General features: G+C 46.1%; 2 protein-coding genes across 29 annotated transcripts in view; both read right to left on the bottom strand.

Moving 5' to 3' along the window:
• Positions 1-9,941, bottom strand: part of LOC115637721 (bone morphogenetic protein 8A-like) — a 36,689-nt gene extending 26,748 nt beyond the window's left edge. Inside the window, exon 1 of the mRNA XM_030539265.1 lies at positions 9,520-9,941. Coding sequence (XP_030395125.1) covers positions 9,520-9,922 — 403 coding nt within the window. The 5' untranslated portion in view covers positions 9,923-9,941. The remainder of the gene's footprint in view (positions 1-9,519) is intronic.
• A 4,422-nt stretch (positions 9,942-14,363) lies between these two features.
• The window catches only part of MACF1 (microtubule actin crosslinking factor 1), a 247,192-nt gene continuing 239,939 nt past the window's right edge, over positions 14,364-21,616 (bottom strand). For 21 of the 28 annotated variants that reach the window (XM_030539247.1, XM_030539263.1, XM_030539254.1 and 18 more), the window contains 4 exons: positions 20,552-20,763; positions 19,742-19,852; positions 16,471-16,594; positions 14,364-15,936 (listed from right to left, as the gene is read on the bottom strand). In XM_030539247.1, coding sequence (XP_030395107.1) covers positions 15,680-15,936; positions 16,471-16,594; positions 19,742-19,852; positions 20,552-20,763 — 704 coding nt within the window. In that variant the 3' untranslated portion in view covers positions 14,364-15,679. The remainder of the gene's footprint in view (positions 15,937-16,470; positions 16,595-19,741; positions 19,853-20,551; positions 20,764-21,616) is intronic. The other 7 variants (XM_030539259.1, XM_030539258.1, XM_030539261.1 and 4 more) reach the window with 1 other exon arrangement.

Below are 21,616 nucleotides of genomic sequence, written 5' to 3'. Positions count from 1 at the left end.
CCTTTCATGCCGAAAAACACTCTCTTAAAGCCAAGTGCGGCGACGTTGCTGTGGAACGCAATGTGCAATCTCTCTGATTAATGAGAAGTAATAATTAAGTCTCCCTAAGATTTCCCATCTCTCTGATATTAGCTTTCCCTACATTAAGTGGCCACCTCTGAAAAGCATTTCCAGCCACACTCCAGACCCGCCCAGCTGTTTCAGCTGCACTACAGCTGACTTGCTAAAACGGATGGAAGGAAAAACTGCTCCACCCGGATTTGTAAGTGGAGGCCAACAGCTAAAGTGCTGGGAGTCCTGGTGAGTTGGCTGGCCCTATATCAAATGGCCACCTGTTATAATGGCTGGAAAAAAAAAACCCTGGTGGTTATTTTATTAAGTGCTTTCCATGTGGTACTTGGTCTGTTAAACCCTGTGTCATTAGTATGCCAAACAACTGCATATAATTACAAAGATGGAAATGAGACAGAAGAAAATAGGGCGAAAATTGGAAAAGTGGAACATTTTCTTGGTTATATTGTGCAGCCTTGTAAAGGAACGTTGCCAACTGAAAAAAAAAATGCAGACACCTCACTTAAAAAAACCAAACACTTAACTCAATATCCTTGCACCTGGCATCTGAGAAACTGACAAAACGTGTGATTAGTTTGCTACATGTATCTGACTGCACTTTGCACACAGGCAGGTTTATTGGCAGGTGAGTCTTTGGTTCCCACATTTAATTTGTGCAAGGTTTGCATGTAGCAGCAGGGGAGAGGAACATATTTTAGAACTAGGACAATGTTATAGACCCACAAAAAACTACTTTTTGAAACTGACTTGACTGTGTCCCTTAGATGCCTTTCTGCAGATGAGTTTACAGGGTAAACATGGAGGGTTCTGCTATCTCTCCCTTGTGTTTATTAGTAGTGAAATAGCTACACGGCTCAGAGAAGACTGGTGTTCGATCTCTGGATCCTCAGGGGGAGGAGGCGGCATTTTCAGGCAGATTCACTCTAACTGGCAAGTAGAAAAAAACCCTCCTTAAAAACAGCCAGGGCTGCAGAAGTCTCAGAAAGGGACTGCATTTGTATTGTCAGAAAGTCACATCCAGGTCATTTCATAGAACATGCATCCGGGCCACCCTGTCTTGGTAATATGAATCCCAGTTTATCCTAAAATGGCTCGATCCTTCACCACGTAATACCCTCGTTTGTGGAGTGACTACCCCAGACTGGTTCTTACTGACCGGGCCTACCCACTGAGTATGACAAAGAAAGAAAACAGCCTTAGTAGGTACTGGGCTGCCCAGCTCAAATTCCTGGGTCATAAGTAAATCATTAAAATGGGTGGCTCCTCGTCTGTATTTCCCAAAATAACCAGAGAGGATAGGAACTCCCTGAAGGGTGCATCAAGCTCCTACAGCTTCTCTTGGCTTCTTCTCTTGCTAGCTCTGCGGTTGGGAGCATGAGGCAGCTTTGAGTTTCCTTTTGAAATGAAGGTGATTGGAATCTTAAATTAAAAGTTCGGAACATGCTGATGGTGCAATACGGCTCCCATACCTGGTCCTATCACAAACCGTAGCAAAGGTGAGCTTGCCCTGCAGGCAATGGGTGTGGAAGGTTTGTAGGGGAGGGACTACAAAAAGGTATGTCTGTTTTGATGTGTAAGGAGACGGGGGGGGGAGAGTGCGTGTGTTATAGAGACTGGCATGCATCAGTGCTGCTAAGGTTCTCTGACAGCCTTTCATCATACACTTCATTCTTCTGCTAGTACAACTCACACAAACATGTAAGTGCAGGGCTAGCATTTGTAAAAATATATAAGTTTAATTCTGATGGCTATAAAGGACTTTCATTTTAAAACCAAGTAATTTTGCAGTGTACTAGTGAATCAGACGTTTCATTATTTTTGTTTGTTAGTGAAATGGTTGGGTTACAACCATCTAAACTACAGATCACCACACTTACGTCCACCAACTCCCTCCCCTGCCCCAGAGGCATCATGAAATCAGTCTACACCCAGAATTTCCTTTGAAGTAGTAGTCCGAGATACACACCTAAATCCACCTTCACTAAACAAGGACGCACCACCAGAGTCAATTGTGTCATAGAACGGATCACCCAAATACCCCAGAAGAACCTGCTTCAGCACAGGGGAAAAAACCCACTTGCTCTACACCCCTACTTGTCACCTGCCACCCCCCACTAGAATCCATATGGGTACCATCAAACAGTTACAACCTATACTTGATGGGTTCCACATCCTGAAATAAACCTTTCACAAACCCACTCTTCTGGCCTTCAAACAACCATCTCCCCCTGCCCCAAAATCTCACCCAGCTCCTCATCACCAGAACACAGCCATTCAAAGCGGCACTGGACTCTGCCAAAACGACAGATGTGAAACCTGCAGACATATCTCCCCTGCTATGATGATCAGTATCTCCCACCCCCAACACAACTTTCATGATCTGTGGGTCCTACACACACCTAACATGACTAAGACTAAGATTTTAACACATACGTCATGGACAGGTCACAGGCAATAAAGAAAAATTCATGGAAGCCTGTCCATGACATTTACAAAAAATATGCATGACAAACTGAGGAGCTGCAGAGTCTCCATACCACTCGGGGGTTGGGGGAGGGGGAAATGATCGGTTTGGAACTGTGGGGTCCCCTGCCACCCATGGCTCTAAGCTTCCAGAGGCCCCGTCATCCACAGCAGCCAGGAGCTGCAGGGTCGGCAGCGGGGAGACCTTACAGTTCCCAAGCACTGCAGACTCAAGCCATGGAGGTCCCTGGAAGTGACAGATTCCGTGATTTCCACATCCTTCACGACAAAATCATAGCCTTAATCATGGCATATGGAGCACCTCGTCCAGCACATCAAATGCCCCAACACCACCTATGTGGATGAAACCAGACATTTGAATGAATGTCACAGACAAAACCACCTTGTCACCCATGGGCAAACTTTTCCCAAAGCGATCACTCCGCAGCTGACCTCTCACAGAATTGTAGGACTGGAAGGGACCTCAAGAGGTCTTCTAATCCAGTCCCCTGCACTCATGGCAGGGCTAAGTATTATCTCTTTCATCATCCTCAAAGGAAACCTGCACAACACCTTCTTAAGACCAGCCTGGGAACTTAAATTCATTACTCTGCTGGACGCTAAAAACCACAGTCTTAACAGAGACACTAGGTTGATGGCTTATTAGAATAATCTAGAACACACCTTACTGCAGAGGTCCCCAAACTGTGGGGCACACCCCTCTAGGGAGGGCACAGAAGAACATTCTCGGGTGCCTGAGTCAGCCCCCATGGGGGCGTGGGGAGCGTGCGCTACCCAACCCTGCCTCATCCCCAGCCTCAGCACCCAACTATGGCCTGGCTGCAGCTCTGTTCCCAGTCCTGAACCTGCTCCCGGGCCCCAGACCTGTCCCCGCTCAGTCTTTCTTTTCTCAATTGTTAACATGCCCAGGTTGCTGGGTTTTAACCTTGCCTCGTAGGTCAGGATTTCTAAATCTTTTATTGTTTTTGTTGGTCTCTGGCCACTCTCCAATTTGTCAAGTGTGGTACCCTTAACTGGATGCAGTATGCCAGCTCCTGAGGCCTCACCGGGGCTGAGTAGAGTGGGATAAGTCCCTCCAGTGTCTTGCATACAACACTCCTGTTGTTACACCCAGGAAAGATATTAGCCTTTTTCACAGCAGTATCACGTTCTTGGCTCAGATTCAATTTGTGATCTACTCTAACCCCCAGATCCTCTTCAGCAGTACCACCACCACCTAGCCTCTAGTTCCGATTTTGTAACTGCGCATTTGGTTTTTCTTTCCTCAGTGAGGTACTTGGCACTTATCTTAATTCATCTTATTGATTTCAGACCAATTCTCCAGTTTGGTAAGGATGTTTGGAATTCTAATCCTGTCCTCCAAAATGCTAGCAATCCCTCCCCGCTTGAGATCAGCCACAGATTTCATAAGCACGCTACCCACTCTGCCATCCAAGTCATTAATGAAAATATTGAACGGCCCCAGGACTGACCCAGTGTTGCTGTCAAACTGGGAGGGTGTGACTACCCTTTGAGTATGGTCTTTCAACCAGTTTTGCATTCACCTTATAGTCATTTCATCTAGACCACATTTCCCTAGTCTTGTGAGACTGTCCTGTGAGACTGTGCCCAAAGCCTTACTAAAAATCAAGATATAGCATGTCTACATCCAGGCTAGTAGGAAATTAGGTTGGTTTGGCATGATTTGTTCTTGACAAATCCATGCAGGACATTACTTGTAACCCTATTATCCTCTAAGTGCTTAAAAATTGATTGTTTAATCATCTGTTTCAGTATCTCTCCAGGTATAGATGCTAGACTGCCTGATCTATAATACTCTGGGTCTTCTTTGTCCCCCTTTTTAAAAGATCGGTAGGTACTATGGCTGCCCTTCTCCAGTTCTCTGGGACCTCAGCTGTACCTTTAAGAACATACAGAAGAATCACGAATGGTTCGGAGATTGTTTCAGCTAATTCTTTATGTACCCTCAGATGCGTTTCCTCAGGTTCTGCTACCTTGAATATATCTAGCTCATCTGAATAGTTAACCTGTTCTTTCCGTATTTCAGCTTGTGTTCTTTCTCCCTTGTCGTTAATATTCATTGCACTAAGAATTCGGTCACCCGTAACCCTTTTAGCAAAGGCTGAAGCAAAACTGGCATCAAACATCTCAGCTTTCGTGATTTCATCAGTTAGTTATTCATTCTCCTTCCCTGCTGAGTAGAGGCCCTGCATTTGCCTTCATCTCGCTCTTGCTCCTAATTTAATGTAGGGAACCTCTTCTCGTTGCCTTTTATGTCCCTTGCTGGGTGTAACTCATTTTGTGTCTCAGCCCTTTTTGTCTCTATGCTGGCGGTATTGGTTTGTACTCAGCCGTAGCCATTTGCCCATGTTTCCATTTTTGTAGGATTCCTTTTTGATTTTCAGGTCACTGAAGTGCTCCTGGTTAAGTCATACTGGCCTGTTATTCTTCCCATACTTCCTCTGCATCAGGGTAGTTTGCTGTTGTGTCTTTAACAGCCTCTTTGAGAAACTGCCCGCTCTGCTGCACTCCTTTTTCCCTTAGATTTTCTTCCCATGGGGCCTTACCTACCAGTTCTCCGCATTCGTTAAAGTTTCATTTTTTGAAGTCCACTGTCCTTATTCTGCTGCTCTGACTCTTTCTGTTCCTTGGAATAAAGAAATCTACCATTCCATGATCACTTCCTCTCCCCCCCCCCCCCGCAAACTGCCTTCAACCTTCAGATCTGCAAGCCAGTTCTCCCGTTTAGTCAGACTCCAGTCTAAACTGGCTGTCCCCCGGCTACTTCCTCCACCTTCTCAAGGACATTCCACAAACTTCTTAAAGACTAACAGATTTATCTAGGCATAAGCTTTTGTGGGTAAAAAGACTCACTTCTTCAGATGCAAGGTTGTTTTTGTGGATACAGACTAACAAGGCTACCTCCTGATACTTGACAAGTTTTGCCGTATTACTTTAACTACCCAGATGGCTGCTGGAAAAGTCACCCATTACTACAAGGTCTTGTGTTTCAGATACTGCTGTTTTTGGTTCTAGAAATGCCTCATCCACACTCAAAGCCTGCCCTTACAGATGAAGCCCCTCTTCTGATTAGCTTCCTTTGGTTTGTCGCAGTGAACTTTGCGCATTAGTCTTCAGGAACAGAGGTGCTGGGTAGAAATATCATCACTTTAGATGTCATTAATACAGCTAGGACCGTGGCAGAAGCGTTAGACCATCCCCAGCCTGACCGGAGTCCAGCAATAAGGAGCAACCTTTAGGGTTATTTTGAATCCTGATTCAGTATCCTGATGTCGGTAGTTTGTTCCACTCTGTTGCTGGAAGAGAGGAGCTGGGGTGTCCCCTGTGCGCTCTGCTCCATGGTCATCAATCCTTCCTGTTTAGTGGATCTCCGGGCCTACGTATGCCGAAATTGGAAGCGACGCAGTGCCCGGATTCCAGTCGGAGTTGTGCCCACTTACATCAGGGCAGATTTGGCCCTGTATTTTGGATGTCAGTTCTGATAAGAGTGAATTACTAATACGCTGCTGCTGAAAATTAGGTGGTTTTATCATCAGAGGCCACTTCCACAACCGACAGATGGTGCAGTGTGTTGGAACAGATCTGAACCTGAATCCATCCTGTAGCATCAGACATTACTCAGGTCACAAAAGGCTTTGCCATCTCTGTCTATCCTGGGCCAATCCTTGCATAGAATCATAGATTATTAGGGTTGGAAGGGACCTCAAGAGATCATCTAGTCCAACCCCCTGCTCAAAGCAGGACCAAATGGCCCCCTTAAGCATTGAGCTCACAACCCTGGGTTTAGCAGGCCAGTGCTCAAACCACAGAACTATCCCTCCCTCCTACATCCTCTATGTTGTTAAGCCCCACAAGTGTTCCCTCTCTGGGTACGTCTACAATAAAAAAAAACCCATAGCACCAAGTCTCAGCACTTGGGTCAGCTGACTTGGGAATTGGCTGTGGGGCTAAAAATTAGTGTCACATTCAAGCTTGCGCTAAACTCTCTCACCTCGCAGGGTCTCAGGGGCCGGACATCTATACTGCAACTTTGAGCCCCACAATCCGAGCCCAAGTCAGATGACCTGGGCCAGCCGCAGTGTAGACGGACCCTCTGAGCACTGTTCGACAGAGGGGTTCTTTGTAGATGGACCCTCTGAGCACTGTTCGACAGAGGGGTTTTTTCCAGCAGCCCCTTTTACATGTTCCTCCTCCAGCTGCTTAACGGCAAGCTCACCATAGCGGACGCTTGGTCTTTGCTCTTAACACGCATCCCCAATATTTCCACCTCCTTTTCTGGATAACTGTGGAGATCAGCAGTTGTTGTAAACCCACTCCATTTAACATCCAGTCTGTTCCCGGGGCAGCTGCTTTTGAAGGCACTCGTCACCTTCAGTGGATTTCCACCTTTTCACCTACAGCGTGTTAAGGTGGAAGTCACTTTTGGGTTACAGTTTCACAGCCTGGTCTTTAAACTGGAGATTGTAGAAGAGATGAACTTGTTTAGACTGACCCAGGGCTATCCCCAGCAGGGACAAAAGTTATTGCCGAATTTTTGCCAAACAGGCATTTTCTGGTCTAGTTTCTCCCCCTTTCGGCTCCCCTACATCCCACTCCATTTTAGCAGGCTTCTCACTCAGGCTAACAGAGACCACTGTGACATCTTTTGACACTGAGATGGAGTCTCCATCACAGGAGGCCCCCATACCCACGTTCCACCACAACTCACTCATGAAGTCAGCTTGATAAACAGGGAATACCATCTGGAGGTACCATCCAGCCTCCTAAAGGCTTTGTTTCAAAAAGGATGCAGCACAAAAGCCACATCTATGTGTAGGATGCCAGCAAGCTAATGGTATCATAACTAGCACTAGCCAGCTCTACAATAAAAGCAGAGAGGTTTCAATTAGTAGCGAGGTTTGGTCTGTGGGGTTTAGGATGAAGTTAAATTTAGCAGTGAGGTTTCTGTTCCTAGTGAAGAGCTGGTGTCTGAAGAGAGCAGCCCGGGACGTGAGGTTAAGCACATAGCGGTGGTAAGTAAGTAACAAAGTGTACGGTTGTCACAGGGATGCATTGTAGAACCTCCCAAGATAGTCGCACGGGGTCAAATTATTTGTGCGTCCTAAACTCAGACAGCAGCAGCCCTGCTAGATGCATGGACAGTAAAAGTTTAACCCTGTCAGAAGAACGTAATTCTATCATCTTGCAGGTTTAGCCAGGCTACCTGGTGCAGCTTTTGTGATGCCATCCAGCCATGTTTTGCCTCACACGGGCACACACAACAGTTCAGGAACCCTGGCCAATGGTAACTTAGCGAGTTCTAGTAGGTTTAAAATTAGTTTTAGGTTATACACCAGTCTAACTAACCATAAATAAACCTACTAGGTTATTAGTGTGTTTCCTTGTGGGGTGCTGAGAATAAAGTTTTAGGATCACAGGAATTGCCAGACTGGATCAGACTCAAGATCCATTTAGCTCAGCTAATTCAGAGGAAGATTCAAGAACCCGGCAGTAGGCAGATGTGGGGCCATCTGCTCTCTTCCCCATTAGGTCTCACCCCGATCTGCAACAGGGATTGGCTTAGGTCCTGATGCATTAGGTTTAATATGCCTTTCACAAAATGTGTTTCAATTAATTATGATGATAACTCTGGATCTGCTTGTTACTCAGATGAAGGTCCAATTCCATTTTGTTAAGCTCGTGGCCTCACCGACTTCCCGTGGCAATGCGTTCCAGAGTCTAATTGTTCTTTTCAGCACTTTTCATCAGAAGGTCTCAACACACTTTACAAAAAGGGGAGCACTAGCATTGTTCCCATTTCACAGATGGGGAAACTGAGGCACAACAAGGGGCAGTGACTTGCGCACGGTCACCCAGCAGGCCAGTGATGAGCTGGGAAGAGAACCCACATCTTTCCTGTTCAGTGCTCAAGCCATTAGGCAATATATTATATCTAGCACGTTGCATGGCCATGTAAGACTGGAAGCAGTCAAGAGGCTCTTCCTATCTGGGATGGTTTGAGGACAAAGCTGTCACCTCCACATTACATCATCATCTTTGATGTCACAAATATCCAGAGGCTTAACAGACTGCTGAATAACTGGCAAGTGAGTCCACGCAAATGGTCATAAACCAGCCCTCAAGTGAAGAATAACCAGGAGAGAAGTGTTGCTAGCTTAGCTTGAAACAAAGGGACGGAAATCCACCAGCAGCCTGGGACAACATGAGAAAGCATCGGCCTTTAGAAATCGAGGCCCGGAATAAAGGGCAAGAGGTGGGTCAAACACAGATGAGAACCAATAGGTGTGAAGGGGGCATAAGTGTCAAAAAAATAATTTGAATGCGGACAACTTTCAAGGGAGTAAAATGAGAACCATGGGGGAAAAAATGACAGAAAAGACCCAGGCCAATCGGCCAGGAGACCAGACACTCATTTCAAGGCCATTTGAGGATTTTAGAGCCCCCAGAAGAGATGAGCTTTAACTGAACAGCTCCTCTAACCCTTAACTCCTTTATGTGCACTGGGGTGAAAAAAGCCCTGCAGGCGGCCAGCTGGTCAGGGGGCGTTTGGCTACAGCCACAGGTTGGCTGGTTTGTCTGCACTGGAATTCCCGGGGGGACGTTCTGGGCTATCCAGGGGGTCAGGCCAGGCCAGAGGCTCTAGGGGTGACCAGATCTCCTGATTTTATAGGGACAGTCCCGATATTTGGGGCTTTTTCTTATATAGGCTCCTATTAGCCCCCCACCCCCTGTCCTGATTTTTCACACTTGCTGTCTGGTCGCCCTAAGAGGCTCCCAATGGTCCCCACTAGCCTGGGAACCCAGGACTCTAGTAACTGGGTAGCCAGAGAAAGGTGAAGAAAGTCCCATGAGCCAGCGGGGGCAGGTGCCCAAGCCCAGGCAGGGCCCCACCAGCCCTCCGGGGTCCTGGTCCCTCCAGCCGCTTGGGCGCTTACCACTTACCCATGTTGACAAAGCTCATGACCGTGTCCGCCCGGCTGATGACTCTTCCCAACGGAGGCGTCTGGATGCTCAAGCTGGTCAGCACCGGCCGGGAGACCCCCCGGCCCCAGCCCAGCTGATCTTCCTCTTCGTCCTCCTCCTCCCTGGCCATGGCGTGGTAAAGGTCCAGCATGAAGAGGGGCGCGGAGGAGGGCAGCTTGCCCCCGGCGGAGGCCTTGGGTCGGGGTCTGCCCGGCAGCCCTAGGATGGACAGGATCTCCCGCTGCATCTCCCGCTTCTCCCGGCCGCTCAGCCGGCGCTGCAGGAAGCTGGAGGCATGGAGATGGCTCCGGAGGAAGCTGCTGTTACCCAGGTCACACAAGAGCCCCAGGAGCCAGAGCAGAGCCCCGCAGAGCAGCCGCATCGCCTCTGTCGGCCGAGCCCGTGCGCTCCGCTCCCGGGGGCGCACCGGCTGCGCCGCGCCGCGCCGGCCTCACCAGCCGCCCATTGGCCGCCGCGCGTGGGAACGGGCAGCCGGGGGCTTGGAAGCGCCAAGTGCCGGACAAGCGCCAGGTGCGGGGCCTTGCGGGAGCCTCTTCTCCGAAGGCGGAAGCTGGAAAGCGGAGCAGCTCCTGGCTCAGGCTCTCCCCGCTGGGCCCGGGACGCGGAGCTGCCCCGGAGTCATGCAGCCCGTCCGGGGGACCCCCTGACCAGCGAGGCGTCGACAGCAGGCGGATGCCCCTCTGCCCTGGGGCTTCACGCGGAGAGCTGCTGGGCGTGCGCTTTAACCATCGCCAGGACCCGGAGCACGTGTCTGTACAGCAACCCCCTGGCCGGGCGGCCCCGCGGCTGAGCCCAAGTGGCGGCGAGCTCGGGGCGCAGCGCTGCGCGTCGGCGCAGCTCCCCAAACACCTGGGTAGGAGCGTGCCAGGCGCACTGGGAAAACCGAGCTAGATGGCGCCCTGCAGCGCTCCCTCCCGGCCCACCACCCCCGGGCTCCGCTGGGGCTTTGCCCTTCTCCTGCCTCCCAGGTGTTGGCTCTTGCGCTGGCCGCGCAGCTGTGGGGGATTTTCATCCCCCTCCCTCTCGAGAAGGGGCGCAGAGAGCGGGCTGCCCAGCGGTTCTGCGGGCGCAGCCGGGGCTGAGCTGGGCGCCGCAGAGGGAGTAGCGAGGGGCTGGCCTTGGCACCAAGCTTTCGTCCAAGGAAATCGGGGTTTCCAGCTAAGAGCTGGCCCTGGCGGCCCGTGCTCGGTGATCCTGGATTCCCTGCGGCACAGGGCCGGGACAGGGCTAAAAAAAGCCCATTTGGACTCCGCCACCCCTCCACGCCCGCTCTGCTGCCTTCATGGCAAGCCCCACCCCGCGCGTGGGAACGTTCCTGGGCTGGTAGGTCCGGTTTGAAGGTGGGGTGGGTTGGTTGGTATCCACTGCCCTCTCCTGGCTCGGCTCTTAACTCTGCCACTTCGCCCTCGTGCCTGGAACTTCATGTCAACACGGGGGGAGAAACCGGTCCCAGGTGCAGATTCTCGTACTGCAGGTGGTGCTGGGCTGACAAATGTGAATGTATATTATAGCCTCGTAGCAACACGTTATTCCAGTGTGGATCTGGACAATCTGCCTAGCATCTAATTAGAGTGAGCTAAACATTTTTCGACCACAATTTTCTTACAAAAAATGCAGATTTCGGGCATGCACTCATGCCAGCAACCCCTCCCCCTTCTTTTTTTTTTTAAATCAAATCTTTTGGTCTGACGGTTACAAAACAGAACATTTACAGTTTCTATTCAAAAGGGCTTGTTTAAAAAAATGTACTTAAAAATTTAAAACCTCAGAATCAAACTGAAACATTTCAGTTTAGGTTGAAATGAAGTTTCCATCTCCTGAAACAACTTAACAACAAAATAATCGGTTTGCTGAAAGTTTTGCAAACATGGCCTTTTAGGTTGACTCAAAACAAAAGTTAGTTATTAGTACAAGCCTGCAAATTGAGGGGGAAAAGGTTATTTGCTCAGGTCTATATATAATGTAGTTCCAAAGGAGAGAAGGTGTAGGTGAGACTACCAGCGGTGGGCAATATGGTGCTAGCAAGTCTATCCCTTGGTTGTCATAGGAAGAGTTCCTGGGAACCACTGGATTTCTGTCCCTGTGTGTGTGTTTTGTCTACAATGTGCACACAGGACAATCTGAAATGATGTGGAGCAAGGTTTCACCTGTAGAATAGTGTTCAAAAAGTGAACACTGGCCATATCCAAGATCAGACTCAATGGTTGTCTTAGACAAGATAAGCACATTTTGAATTGAACTGCAGCCTCCTTTTACATCCTGTTTCTGTTGCAGTGACCTTTGCTTAAATAAAGAGCTTTTAAAAACATCACTAACACCTGCCACATTTTAGTGACAAGTATTGCAAAATGCAACAACAGTCAATAGTCAAGGAACAACATTTAAAACACTAACAATTTCAAATCACCCCATTTTTAAAAAAATATTGCTTTGCATGTAGTATCCCTGACTGTCAGTAATGCAGAACTATTTATACTATTGCACTGGTGGTAGGTATTTGAAGTGACAGACAGACACAACAGGGAAAAAATGCAGGTATGAAAATAGTAAACTTGCAAAGCCATTTCCCATTGCAACTTGTGTAGCATCAAGGACACTGTCACTTAAATAACAACATTTAGCAAACTTGGCTTCCAAGGGACAATGAGCACATTAACCGTGATATCGATGTAGCAAAGACACTTCAAAATGGATTAGTTACATAGATTAGAGCAGGTTTCTCAAACTGGGGGTCGCGAGGTCATTACATAGGGAGGCAGGAGCTGTCAACCTCCACTCCAAACCCTGCTTGTCTCCAGCATTTATAATGGTGTTAAATATATTAAAAAGAGTGTTTAATGTATTGGAGGGGTCGTACTCAGAGGCAAAGTGAAAGGGGTCACCAGTAAAGTCTGAGACCTGCTGGATTAAGAGGAACTAGACCAGAATTCTGCTCAGCAGCTGCAGGCTCATGCAGTCTAATGTACATTTTTACACACACTGACATCTGAAAATGAGTAGCAGTTTCCCCGAGGGTTGAATTTAGGGAATTACTGAGTTTTCTGACACCGCTAGTCTAAAGTATTAATATTTTAGAGCCCATGTGTGTGCTAGGAGCCCCTCTCAGTTAACACTGAGCCACATCCCTGCCCCTGGCGTCTGTAATATAAATTATGGACCTGAGATATACTATAGGTGAGAATGTCACTTTCATTAAAAAGCACATAGGTTAGATATCACAGCTGATGTAGCAAACAACTTTGATGCAGGTACACTGCACGTGCAGTGACGGGCTCTTGGGAGTTCTCAGATATTCCCTTGAAAGAATTCACTTTAATTTTTTCCTTCAACACATTTTCCTCCTTATATGATAAACCTTTCATACAATCTTTCTGCAGCACAACATAGCACAGATTTACATTCAGGTAGACAGTCCGTACATTCCAGTACAGCTGGAGATGTGGGAAGGAGAGTTGCAGTAAACTGAATGGCTCACGGAGTAGGATGCAGTCATTAGAGACAGGCCCTTCCAGGAAAGTTCAGGAGTCAAGAGTGCCTTGTTCCTGTTTAGCTTAACCGGCTTTGAAAATGAGTTCAAATAAACAGGAACAAGTCACTTTTATTCCAGATTGAGCGCCCACAGCTGGAATTAGTCAAGAATAGCCATTGCACTTTAAATTTACACCTTACCTTAATCGAAAACCACTTTCATGCATAGACAAGCCCTTGAAATGAGATTTGACTACAGGAAACAAATTAGCCGGAATCAGGGGCTTAGGGGCAGATGTTAAAGGCACCATTCGCCACTTGGGATGAAGAGAGAGAAGGAAAGAACCTAGTATTTGAGCACCACTGTAACAGAAGCATTAGAGAGAAGTTTGGAGAAATATTGCCCTTTTTCCTTCCCTGCTAAATCCAGGGAAGGCCTTGGAGACTTTTGTACTAGAATCGGTTGGATGGGAAGCCAAGGAAGACTTGTGAGAAATAGGAGCAGTAAGTTATACCATACTGAGCTCAAGAAACAAGCCAATGCCTTCGAAAGTAGGAATGACAGGCGTTGGGAGACTCCAGCATGTTCTTATGTATTGCTCCACTGTGGAACTGACCACTTCTCTCTCCCCAGACAGTCCAGCATTACATCATAGAGTAGACTAGATTAGCATGGTTCCCTGGAATATACATGTAAAATCCCTTGGCGAGGGAAAAAAAGAAATGGAACTAATAAGGATCTCAAGACCATATTTTGCAAAGTAATTAAATTACCCAAACCATCAAACATCTCCCTACCTGGCAAGCAAGCAGCTTATTCCTCTTAAATGTGGACCCTGCACCAGTTCCCCAGCCCCTCAGAAGCTCCAGGCTAAATTAGTGCCAGACACTTCACCTGCAGTTCACCCAGAAGTTCTTGGCAGTGCAGAGCACCGCTGCTTGCTTTGAGTGGCGGAGGGTGGGGTGAATTCAGACATAACCTACAGAAGTCTCTGCACTGTTTTCTGTTCACTTGATACCACCCAGTGGTGGAGTGGTGGGTAGAGTCCTGATGTCTTATGCAATAGTTATTGGAGAACCTACCACAGCACGTGGTTTGATTGTGAAATGCCTAGATGGCAAAAGAATAGAAAGCACAGGAATTAAAGAGCGGTGAACCATAAATTCTAAGCCAATCTCTGACGTTCTCGCAAAGGCAATTTTTGCTGCCTTATAGATGCATTCAAAATACATTTTTATACAGCCAATCGGCTTTTGCTTTGTTAGAAAACGTTTCACCTTTAATACGGATGTTTATAAAGCTAGCCCGGTGGAATAAAATCAGAAGCGAGGTGGTTATTACTGCAAGCAATTTTAATACAAAAAAACTGTTTTAAACAGTTCATTGGTTGAGCTTCAGTTTCTGCCTCAATTAAACCAATTGAGAGAATCACACAGCAATATGGTCAGAGCTGAAGAGGAACAGTATTTAATAAATACAGGAAGTCCAGATAGCCCCTCCCCAGACCCACCCTCATGGTCACTTGGTCAGCTGATTTTATCACAAAGAAAAGTTGCATACAAAAGCGAGATAGGACTTGCTAGCAAGTGCGCTGGTGAGACTCATTTAAAGGACAAGCAACTGTGCATGTAAGTCCCAGGTTTCTTCTAGGAGTAGAGGTGACGTAAATCTCAGCCTGGTTTGAAGTAGAATGACCAGTCAAATAATAAATAGGAAAAGAGGTGCAGATAAATAGCAATTCTGTAATGAACAATGTGCGTCAGTCTCTTATGCGAACTGACTGGGTGGCCATCCTGAAGTGTCTTCTGACTTGTAGGACAGGAAGTGACAGAAGCACCTTTTTGTCCCATCCTCTAAAGGATGCATTTGTAGTGTTGCCAACCCAGTGCTCTCTTCTGGATGACTTTAAAGTTCTACCCCCAAACCCCATCACTATTATTTGCTCGTTAAAAGCGTTAAGTGCTGGGACAGTATTTTAAAGACAGCATTTGTAATGAACCCCTTCTACTGTAGCATGTGCAAATTTTATTAATTCAAACAAACTCCAATTTCTTCAGGTAAAATCACAGAACCTTTAAAAAAATGGAAGCAGACGCCCAAAATCCCCTCACCTCATGTTTCTCTCTTTGAGGTATCCATGATTTACAAAAAGAGAGTTCCTTGAACACTGTAGGATTCAGGGTTTTTTGTTTTTTTAAATATAATTTATCTCGCTGAGGCAGCAAGTCAAGTTTATAAAGATGCATTTAGGAACAATCCTAAAAGATAAAGCAGGTTCACACCCTGCACCGCGCAGAAATCTGATTTATGTTTCTCTTATTTTTTTTTATTTTATTTTTTTTTTTACACTTTCACATCTTGACTTTTTTTCTTGCTTTCTCTCTCCCACATTTCAGTTTTCTGGGCCCGTTGTGAATAGGGGTGACCAGGAGGCAAATTTTATCTACATAAATATTCACATGAAAATAGTAACTTACAAAAGAGAAAAAAGAAAAAAAACCCAAAGAAGGCAGCTTCATAACACAATTGTTCTTTTACACTTTTAACAATATAATTTTTCCCATTTAGAATAAATATACATCCAATGTACGTAGCAGGGTTAAAAATTGGACACAGGTTTGTTTTGTTTTAGGGGGTGTTGGGACAGTATTATCTCTTGGGGCCTGGAGTTTTGGGGGTGGCCGTGGTAGTTTTCTTGGACATGGTTGGGATTTTGGAAGGTTTCGCCAACCCCCGTCGCGAACTGCCTTGAACCCCTGCCGTGCTGCTTTCTGAAGTGTCCGAACAGGCTGACTGAGTTTCCAGAAGGTCAAAATCGGAGGCGTCGCTTCCCCGCCGGCTGCTGGCCCGACTCCCGGCCCGGCTCCCGGCGCGACTCGTGGGACGACTGGCTGTTTTCTTAGGATCTGAAATTAAATCCAGGTATTTGTGATCACATTGAAACATCTCCCCATTCTAACCCTTAGCAAATGGATCCCACCCTCCTTCAGTACCACCACCTGTTTGCAGACCCAACGATAGCAGCAATGTTATTAGAAGACTGAGCAATAAATCCAGGATCACTGGTCGCTCTATGATGGCAATGAGCAACTTTGCCTAAAACTTTTAAGACTCATTGGAGAATTTCACAGCTTGTTTCTGGCTGTTCTCACTCCAGGCTCTGGGAGACAGAGGGTCTGTAGTATGAAGATTTTATTCTGAACACAATTTAAAGGAAACCCTTCTTAAAATGCATCCCAAACTACTCAGGGTCAAGGCAATCCTTGAAACATCTCTATGACATGTGGATAAACAGACCAGCCTGTAGAACGATGCCCTTTACAGATGGGCAGTAGCTTCTCCTTTCTCTTGACTGGAATCCATAGACAGGGACAGCTATGAGAGGAGGTCGCACTTATTTTAGCACCCATGACAGGTAAAACGGTCAGCTTAGGACTTACCAGCACGATTGGTTTTGGCACCTGTAGAGACGGGAGAGGAACTATTACTGGTATCACCCGCAAGAGAAGTTCGACTAGAGTGAAAAGTCGGTCGCTTCAGCTTGCTGCCTGCAGACGGAGTCACCTTTGGATAAAGAACGCACCGAGAGCCTTTTAGAGGGTATGGTCTAATTCCCTTTGTACTGGGTTAACATCAGAGGTAGATCCCGGCAACAGGATTCCAATATATAAATACCACCATCATCGTAAAGGTTAAGAGAACACACACAGTGATTGTTTTATTACTAAACCAAAGCCTAGTCCCTGAAAACATTCACACCAGTGGTGGCTTTGGGCCTTCAGGATAGCACTACGTGTTAGTGCTTTTCCCTTCAAATCCATTGTTACTTATTTTGTTTCGTTTGATATGTTTTTATATCTGTATCTATCCATCTCTGACTAACCTATAGATCTATTTCAAAACACCTGCCAGCTGTAGTCCACCTTAAGGACCAAGTACTGTTTTGGGTCTAAAAGCCACACAAAAAGTCACATGAAATCCTGGGAAATGTGTAGCATTTAAGAAGTCCAGAACAATTGTAAAGGTTAATTATTTTTTGGTGAAAATATGTTGGATTTTTTTTTTGGTGAAAGTATGCCAAATTTCAGTCCCAAGTGACTGAATAGGGCCAAGGGATTTCAGCCTAATGTATAGAAATTGGGACAGACAACCAATAAAGAGAATTTTAAATATTAAAAAAAAAATCCAAGACTTTCGTTCAAGCACTAGTGGTGAATGAACACATGAAATGCCGGCCAGAAGGTCTCTACTATAACTGAAAGCTTCTCAGCAAAGATTTAGATGCTACTCACACTCTGGTTTCTGTTACACAGTGTGTTCCGTGACCTTTACGATGTTGCAGATAAACACTAGAGGAAGCAACACAACACAAAGCTTTCTCCCACTGTTACTTCTCTTGCCCCAGAAAGAGGGAACCGAAGAAAGCGTGACTAAGTCAGAATAACATCTCTAGTGAAGAGAGGACTCCTGAGTCCAACTGGAAAGAGCAGCTCCAAGTTTCTAAAATAAGCCTAGTGCTGGTTTTAAGACAACATTATTGTTGGTCAGACCAATTGTCCATCTAGCCCAGTATCCTGCCTTCCGACAGTGGCCAATGCCAGATACTTCAGAGGGAATGAACAGGTAATCATCAAGTGATCCATCCCATTGCCCATTCCCAGCTTCTGGCAAACAGAGGCTAGGGACGCCATCTCTGCCCATCCTGACTAATAGCCATTGATGGACCTATCCTCCATAAACTTGTTTAGTTCCTTTTGGAACCCTGTTAGAGTCTTGGCCTTCACAACATCCTCCAGCAATGAGTTCCACAGGTTGACTGTGTTGTGTGAAGAAATACTTCCTTTTGTTTGTTTTAAACTTGCTGCCTATTAATTTCATTTGGTGACCCCTAGTTCTTGTTATGAGGACAAAATATTTACTCTCTCACCAGTCATAATTTTATAGATATCTATCATATCCCTCCTTGATGGTCTCTTTTCCAAGCTGAAAAGTCCCAGTCTTATTAATCTCTCCTCATATGGAAGCTGTTCCATCCCCTAATAATTTTTGCTGCCCTTTTCTGAACCTTTTCCGATTCCAATATATCTTTTTGAGATGGGGCGACCAGATTTGCACACAGCATTCAAGATGTGGGTGTACCATGGAGTTACATAGAGGCAACATGATATTTTCTGTCTATCTCTTTCCTAAAAATTCCCAACATTCTGTTTGCTTTTTTGACTGCTGCTGCACATTGAATGGATGTTTTTCAGAAAACTATCCACAATAACTCCAAGATCTCTTTCTTGAGTGGTAACAGCTAATGTAGACCCCATCATTGTACGGATAGTTGTACGTATAGTTGGGATTGTGTTCTCCAATGTGCATCACTTTCCATTGATCAACAGTGAATTTTGTCTGCCATGTTGTTGCCCAGTCACCCAGTTCTGTGAGTTTAACAGCACAAAGGGCAGGCTGACTCAACAACAGCTGGACAACCTTTTGCAATTTTCAGTTCGTGTCACCGTAAAAAGTAATGCCTTTTAATAGTTGGAGAGTCGCTGTGGAATAAACCTTCTGACAAACAGCTGGAGAGAGATTTCCTCAAACTCCCTCTGATGTGAATTGGAGAGATTTTAATTTCTTTCTGTCTCATGAAGCTACAGCAAAAGGAGAGGAAGCAAAGGGAAAGTCAAGAAAGAGGATGGATGCCTCGTTGGATACATGGCAGTTAAGTTCCATCAACATGTTTCAAAGTGCTGGACAAGCCTTTGAATAGGACCAAAAACAAACCGTGGAATGAGGTTTTAAGAAATCTGAAAGTAGCTCCCTCTATGTGCATTTCTCTCCGGCACTTTTTTGTTTTGAGAGCGACTCTTTTACATCGGCAGTAAATACTGCAGCTTTTGATCTGGCCCTTGATTGGACTTTATAACAAAATTGCAGTATCTTCCCAACAGCTTCCCAAAGCCTTTCTTATGGCAACACGTGGCTCATTTTATACATTTCAGGAATTCTACCTGACTTTTTGATGATAAAACTTCAGAAGCTATTTTCAAGGGAAGATCAAGTATGGGAGACATGACAAATTGCCGGTAAGTTAAATCACCAAAATCTACATTAAAATTCTGAAGCACCACCAATTCCCAGAGGTCAGAAAATTCTAAGTTCAGCCTGGAACTTCAGCCTCCAGCTTGAATTCACCCTGCTATATTTGAGTATTGCAGAGGTCTCGCATCAGTGTGTGATGTAATCAGACATATCAGATATGCCGAAATACACCGATGGGTATATGCACTTCAGAAAACTATGGCAAGAGTGGTTATTGTGCATGCGCTGTAGCTGATTTTCAAGTGCTAACTCGGCGATTTTATTCCTAGTTTTAATATTAAGAGGCCCTGGTTTTCATTATGGTCTTTTTTTGAATGCTAAAAAAAAAAAATGGCTGAAGCCAGGAAAAGTGACATTGGGTTTTGCAATCTGATAAGTTACCGTTTTAAAATTGCTCAAAGGGGGGTAAAAATGGATTGCAGGCATCGTGCACATTGAGTTTCATTCTTGTGTGAATTTCTTTTGAATCCGAGTTAGGACCCCCTGAAAAACGCCAACAGTCTTAGCGTTAGCTGTGCTAACAAGCGCTGCTATCATAAAAGAAAAGCATTCAGCAGACAAAGGAAGCAGCCACGTTCCTTCCTTTTAACAGGTCCTTTGACTAGCAGTGCCATACTCTACCTCGAAGCTGGACAGGTGGGAGTCGGAATTATCGAAGCCCCTGTGAGGGGTGCCAGCTTTACTGTTTACCAACCAGGGTTTGTCATAACAGCGAGAGAAGTGATGTGGAGTCTGTGAAATGGAAAATCCAAAGGAATGGGAGGGAGAAAGGAGGGGGAGGGGGGGAGGGAAGAGATGAAAAGTGAGTGAAAATGGAACAGAAAAGTATCCGAAATGGGAAAAACAAACAGAAAAATACATAAATTCTAAAAGAAACAGACGATAAAATAAAATGCACATTTGGCATGATGAGGTGAGAAGGAGACAAAAAGGCAGCCACTTCCTCCTTCATGCTAGCCGGCTGCTTGCGTGAACGGTGATGTCCGAGACAAGTCTGCTCCTATCACACAGAGAGATGGGAGGGGAAATCCTGCCTTGTGGAGGACAGGAGAATCGGGAACGGTCCCATGTGAGAACATAAAAATAAAAACAACCTCCATAGGCAACTCAGCCTTTCCTGAGACGTGTTTATGATCTCTCTATGAATGATCACCTACCTGCAGGTGCAGCGTATACGAAGTGAGAAGAAACTTGTAGCATGAATGATTTAAAAACATCGACTGCTGTACAATTAATGGGTTTATCCCTGCCTCAAGTATCAGTTTAAACCAGGCTCTGCCATTCAGGTGTCTGCCAATGAAGCCTATATTAGCCTATTTTCTGAGTCTCCCCACAAAAACCTCTCCGACCTAATGCTTCAGCTTCTGGTCTCCTTGGAATGGGGTCTGAGTAGGTGTGAGCAGCAGGAGAGCACAGGACTATCAGCCGTACCTTGGTTCCACTAGCAGGCGCTGCTGGAGAGGATGGCATAGAGGTGCAGCTATGATTACTCTGGCTCGCACTGGAGCTGGACCGTGTTGGGGAGGCAGCCCGAGAGGAGGGTTTTGACCTTCGACCCCGTGACCGGAAAGGCGTCATTCCCTGCGAGGCTCCCTCTGGTAAAATAAACTTCTCTCTAAGTTCGAGGTTGGTTCTTCCTCGTGCTGAAAGAGGAAACAAAGCAACTCCTGAAAAAAACCATATTCCTGTGGAGTTTCACCCAACTCCTGCTTAGCCCCAGGAAGACATCCCTCAGACGTCCTTGCAACGTCTTGGAAATGCCGTCTCTGACCTACAAAGGATGTCTTGCTCCCATTCCGGTCACAGCAGAGCGAGACCTGCACAGCATACTTGCTCTGTTGCGACGATGTCACTTTGCTGATTGGTTTTTGAAGACTTGTGATAGGCAAAAGAACCCTAGAGGTCCAGGAGTTCAAACAGAATTATGCAACTTTTATGCATGTCCTGGGCCTATTATACAAGTCTAGTTAAAATCAGCACAAGCAGCTGATGACATTCTCAGGACAGTTTAAAAATACTGAACAGAACTGCTCAGAAAGGTGGTACTCCTGCCCTCACACCCAGCACACAGCTATGTGGAGCATGATCCATTTCCCAAGCTACAACAGCTCATATCAGAGGGCAGATGTAAAATCTGGATTGGAAAGTCCCAGGAACTGGAGGGTTTCTCTGCAACTAGCAATGGGGTAACAATGCAGTTGGAAGTTCTATGTCCTGATATAGTAAGATCAGCATAGGCCAGTATCTCAGAAACTCCCCAAGTATATACAGAGAGCAAATTCATGAAGTAGGTAGGAGCAAGGCCATGCACAAAGCCTTACAGGACAAAGGAGCAATATTAGATTCAATGTGTTAGACGTGAAAGACAAAGAAGCAATTGCAGGGCTGTTCATTAACAGTGGAGACGAAGAAGCAGCGTTGCACCAGTAAATTCAGGAGCTTACAGAAAGCAAGCAGCACCGCTTCCGAATCATGCTGATTTCGGCAACAAGTCCC

This window comes from Gopherus evgoodei, chromosome 20 (assembly GCF_007399415.2).
Source record: "Gopherus evgoodei ecotype Sinaloan lineage chromosome 20, rGopEvg1_v1.p, whole genome shotgun sequence".
Taxonomy (NCBI): domain Eukaryota; kingdom Metazoa; phylum Chordata; order Testudines; family Testudinidae; genus Gopherus; species Gopherus evgoodei.
The sequence above is the reverse complement of the archived record's forward strand: the minus strand, read 5'-3'. Positions and strand labels throughout refer to the sequence as shown.